This window comes from Copidosoma floridanum, unplaced genomic scaffold (genome assembly GCF_036245765.1).
Source record: "Copidosoma floridanum isolate Cflo_tuat_1 unplaced genomic scaffold, Cflo_Japanese_pri ptg000001l, whole genome shotgun sequence".
NCBI classification, from domain to species: Eukaryota; Metazoa; Arthropoda; class Insecta; order Hymenoptera; family Encyrtidae; genus Copidosoma; species Copidosoma floridanum.
The window spans coordinates 18,556,662-18,561,217 of NW_028321878.1; the positions used below are offsets into that span (position 1 = coordinate 18,556,662).

At 30.9% G+C, this 4,556-nt stretch overlaps 1 protein-coding gene across 1 annotated transcript; it reads right to left on the reverse strand.

Annotated features, from left to right (window-relative positions):
* Positions 1 to 219: 219 nt before the first annotated feature.
* On the reverse strand, positions 220 to 2,244 carry LOC106640760 (vascular endothelial growth factor receptor 1). Its single transcript, XM_089593107.1, has 6 exons — positions 2,094 to 2,244; positions 1,750 to 1,974; positions 1,543 to 1,681; positions 986 to 1,133; positions 579 to 910; positions 220 to 511 (listed from the first exon to the last, which is right to left on the reverse strand). The coding sequence occupies exons 1-6, from the start codon at positions 2,242 to 2,244 to the stop codon at positions 220 to 222; spliced, it is 1,287 nt and encodes a 428-aa protein (XP_089449233.1).
* Between the last annotated feature and the right edge of the window lie 2,312 nt (positions 2,245 to 4,556).

Genomic DNA, 4,556 nt, shown 5'->3' on the forward strand with positions numbered 1-4,556 from the left:
CTATTCTCAACAATTTGTTGAAAAACGTTATCGTAATTAGCCCCTAAGGTTACTTAAACGCATCATTCATGCACAAAGTAATGCTGAATCAAGTTTTTACCACAAAAAGTATTATTTACTGCGTTAAGCTTTGTGCCGCAAAATATTTCGCACAATATAACCGTAACTCTGGCACCCGACAGTAGATAAAAATTAACTTTTTCTAATGATGTTTAGAATTCAGTTATTTATTACGTTTACATACAATGGTTTCGCAAGTTGTGGCAATGTGTTGACGTAGTCGTGCTGAGGTGAGACATGTGTACAGTTATCAGGAGATGCCATTTTTAATAAGTAATCAATTTTTTCTTCCAAATCATTTGCTTTGTTAATGTTCTCGTATGTATGGTACAATTGTAAAAACTTTACTTTGATGCCATCGTCGAGAAGTTTTCCAATACTTTTACTAAGGTCTGTAAATGATGGCCTTTGTTTCGGGTCAGCCTTCCAGCAATGAAGCATAATATCGTAACTAAAATAAAGTAATGAGCAAGTTTGAAAACTATTACAAAAAACAACTGTTTCTCTATTTCACTCACATGTCTTTGGTAGCATATTCAGGCTTTTCCATTCTGTAACCCTCGATGAGTTTGTGATACATCTTCTCTTCATCCATTCTTGGGTATGGGATCTCAGCAAAAGTAAAAAATTCCCACAGTACTACACCAAAAGACCAGACATCTGATTTCGTAGAGAAAATTCGATAACTAATAGACTCTATGGCCATCCACCTCAGGGGCAACGGATCTTTGCTCTGTTTCTTGTAAATGTCATCTTGATATATCTTCTTCGCCAAACCAAAATCACAAATTTTGATGATATTATTATCTGCTAGTAAAATATTCCTTGCAGCCAAGTCGCAATGCAGTACCTATGTTGTCAAGTGATAGAATAATTAAGTACATGTGATAATGACCACAAGTAATGTTTAAATATCCATATAGACCTTTCTTCGAACCAGGTACTCCATACCATGTGCCACCTGAAACGCCCATATTAAAAGATCCTGAGAGCAGAGAGGCTCGACATTCCTATTTGTATAGTCACCGTTGTAATTAGAGCGCCAACCGGGTTGGATGTAGTCGCAGTTAATACTTATACCATTGTGCATTATATGACCGCTGAAGTTACAAGTATTAGTGTAATAGACAATGAATTTGTTATTTAGTTTACTATTTCCGAAGGCAACGTTAAGATTATTATTATAACGGTATTACGTAAGGAATGACTTTATCTACTCTAAGACATTATTTTTATTTCCTAGAAGGAGTGCAAAATGTTGGTCATGAATTAGATTTTTAGTTTCTATATACATATTGGGTGCCTGCTTCCAATATATATGGCTTGTATTCCACAAAAACAGAAACAAATCCAGGTTTTTCTAAAACTTGACTCGCTCAAGTACAACTGCTAAAATAACTCAACTAAAATTTGGTAAGCCTACACAGCGTGAATGCAAAGTGATAAATGTTTAAGTTTTTGATAAAAATAAGAAATTTTAACCTTTTTAATCCTTTCTTAACAAATAGATTTATTCTACTATTAGTCACATGAATTGGATTAATGAGGTTTTCTTGATGATGCCGTAAATAACTTTCTAGATTTCCAAATCTACAAAACTCGACAATAACTAAAAGTTTACCTAAAACATTAAATGGTTAAATGAAACAAGAATTACTGTTTTGATATAAATAACTATTACATCATTACCGCTGGCAATATTTTTTGTGCAGGCACCAAGGAGATTTACAACATTTGGGTGTTGTCCCAGATGACTCATTATTTTTAATTCTCTTGCCAGAGCATAAATACACGTTGATTCAGCATTTCGTCGGACCATTTTTACAGCTACTGTAGTAGAAGACTCGTTGGGAAGAATCCCATAAGCTTCTGCCTTGTATACAACTCCAAAAGCTCCACTTCCTAACTGTTTTTCTTTATCGAAAAAAAAATAACTAGTTTCATATAAATCGCTCATCATATTAATTGTTGTTAAGGTTTATTATATTAATTGCACATCATATTAGTTTTAGAATCAGACTAAATTTTCGTACCAAACTGTAATTTTTCTCTGGAAAATTCCCATTTTTTGTCGTACGGAAGAAGTTCTGCTTGATCGTCTAGAGTAAGTTGTGAGCTTATTGACTTAACTGCTCCATCCTCAAAGTTTGTAAGTCCAGTGTGAGACAACTCTTCTGTGACCATCTTTCATTTATCATTAGTAAAATTATATGTAACATAATCGTAAGGTTTAATTTTCATGTAATAAGTTTTAGTTTCAACAATTACCATCTTATGTTGTGTTTTCAGGTAAAAGTAAAATGAAAAAGAAATGATAATTATAATTAACCAAGCTGTTATTCCAATCCAAAACCAAGTCTTGTCGAGCCCTAAAAATTAAAATCAACCATCTTATTAACATTTTTGTGTACAAATTCATGACCTATTATGTAAAAATAATAAAAGCATAATGACATAAATTGACTTAATTACCAAAAAAATTTATTTTTTAATGATTTTTCTGTTTCAAAAGCGATTTTTAGTAAAGTCATGAATATTTTCTACCATCATCTTCTCAAAGACATCTTACAATTTATTATTTACTGTTATTTACAATACTACACTGTTCTCTCAACAATCTTAGAAGAGCATTAATTGTTAACCACGTAGTACAAAGTTTTGACATTCTACGATTTTTGAACAGTATTTGCCAACCAAGTCAATATTATATTATTTGCATTAACGTCAATAAAGCTAGGTTTTTTAACGTATTTTTATTCTATAATAACTTTAAATCATACTTTTTACGAATAAATGTTCTTATTTACAACCTAAAGATAAAATCTCGTTTGTTTTTATAAGAACAAGTAATGCTGTACAATAATAAATCTTTTTTGGCTTGCTAGACTTACGTTATGTGTTAACGGAACAGCGCAAAGGGTAAATGTAACATTTTTACAAGTAACGCTTACTTTGTCTCAAATTGAATGCAATTTAAAAAAAAAAACAAAATTGGCCAACTAAACAGCAAAAATTAAATACGTCATTTTTTGTCCATAAAAAAACAGGACCAACCAAAAAAATGATTTTTAATCAATCTTTCATCTAAAATTATTTTTTAATGACGATATTTTCTACATAATGCTACAAACTTAAGTATAAACATCAATCCTGTTATAGATTTCAATTGATTTTACATTGTTGAAGGTTTTAAAAAATTATTATTTACCATTATAAAAAATTATATAAGTACATGTTGCAGAGTCAAGGGCAAAAGTACAGTTTTTATTTATTCGATTATAAAATCGAGCTTTCACTACAAGAAATAAAAAGATCATGATTTACTTTGCCTAGAAATATTGTTATTGCGGTAAAGAAAGTACATTGTTTTCATATTTATAACAAAGAGTTTTCATGTAGGCCAATTAATCTACGAAACGGATGACATTAGTGTTAGCAGAAAACAAAAAATACGTTGATATAAAAGAAAATGATTCAAGAAACATAGCGTTTTCTTTTTTCGGTTATTCAGTGGCTGAGTTAACCTAAAAAATTCGTGAAAGTCCGGAAATCACTTTTTTCGCGTTTGAAAAAAAAGTTGACCTCCAATGCCAAAAAGTTAAACGACAAAGTTGTAGATCTTAAAAAAACCTATCGATTGACGTACGTTGGATATAATTTGAATGCGTAATTGCTGAGAAAACTTGAAAAAACCATCGAAAATCGTCTTTTTTTAATTTTTTAATAAATTTTCTTCTTTTGAGATTTTTAAGTTGGTATTAGGTCAAATTATGAGTTTTTGGCTCACAAACCTTCATTTTTTTTTTTAGCGAAAAATATTAAAAATTTTTGAAATATCGCATTATTTCTAATACCAACTTTAAAATCTCAAAAGAAGAAAAGTTATTAACAAATTAAAAAAAGAAGATTTTCGATGGTTTTTTCAAGTTTCCTCAGCAACTACGCATTCAAATTATATCCAACGCGCGTCAATCGATAGGTTTTTTTAAGATCTACAACTTTGTCGTTTAAATTTTCGGCATTGGAGGTCAACTTTTTTTTCAAACGCGAAAAAAGTGATTTTCGGACTTTCACGAATTTTTTAGGTTAACTCAGCCACTGAATAACCGAAAAAAAAAAACGCTATGTTTCTTGAATCATTTTCTTTTATATCAATGTATTTTTTGTTTTCTGCTAACACTAACGTCAAATTTAACATTGAGCCTTCGTAATTGGCCTAATCGATATACTAAACTATGCACTGATTAAGCTGAACGAATATATTTTTAGGTTCGACAGTAATTACCTATGATGATAACTTTTTGTGATTTTTCTATTTTTCCAAATCGATTTTCAGCAGTACACGAATAGTTACCGCTGCCACTTTCTGAGAAATATCTGATGATCAATTTTTGATTACTGTCCGCAACACCAAACTGCGGTTCCGATAACTTTAATGGCACACCATCCTTAGACCACGTAATGACAGGTTTTGGCTTTCCATCAACGTAGCATGA

What these genes read in the sequence shown, in the direction of transcription:
- LOC106640760 (XM_089593107.1), bottom strand. Translation starts at nt 2,244, where the DNA reads ATGGTCACAGAAGAGTTGTCTCACACTGGACTTACAAACTTTGAGGAT. An exon ending in CAGAGAAAAATTACAGTTTG is followed by an intron (nt 1,975 to 2,093) that starts GTACGAAAATTT and finishes TTTTCGATAAAG; the next exon opens with AAAAACAGTTAGGAAGTGGA. An exon ending in GTTAAGAAAGGATTAAAAAG is followed by an intron (nt 1,134 to 1,542) that starts GTTAAAATTTCT and finishes CAATGGTATAAG; the next exon opens with TATTAACTGCGACTACATCC.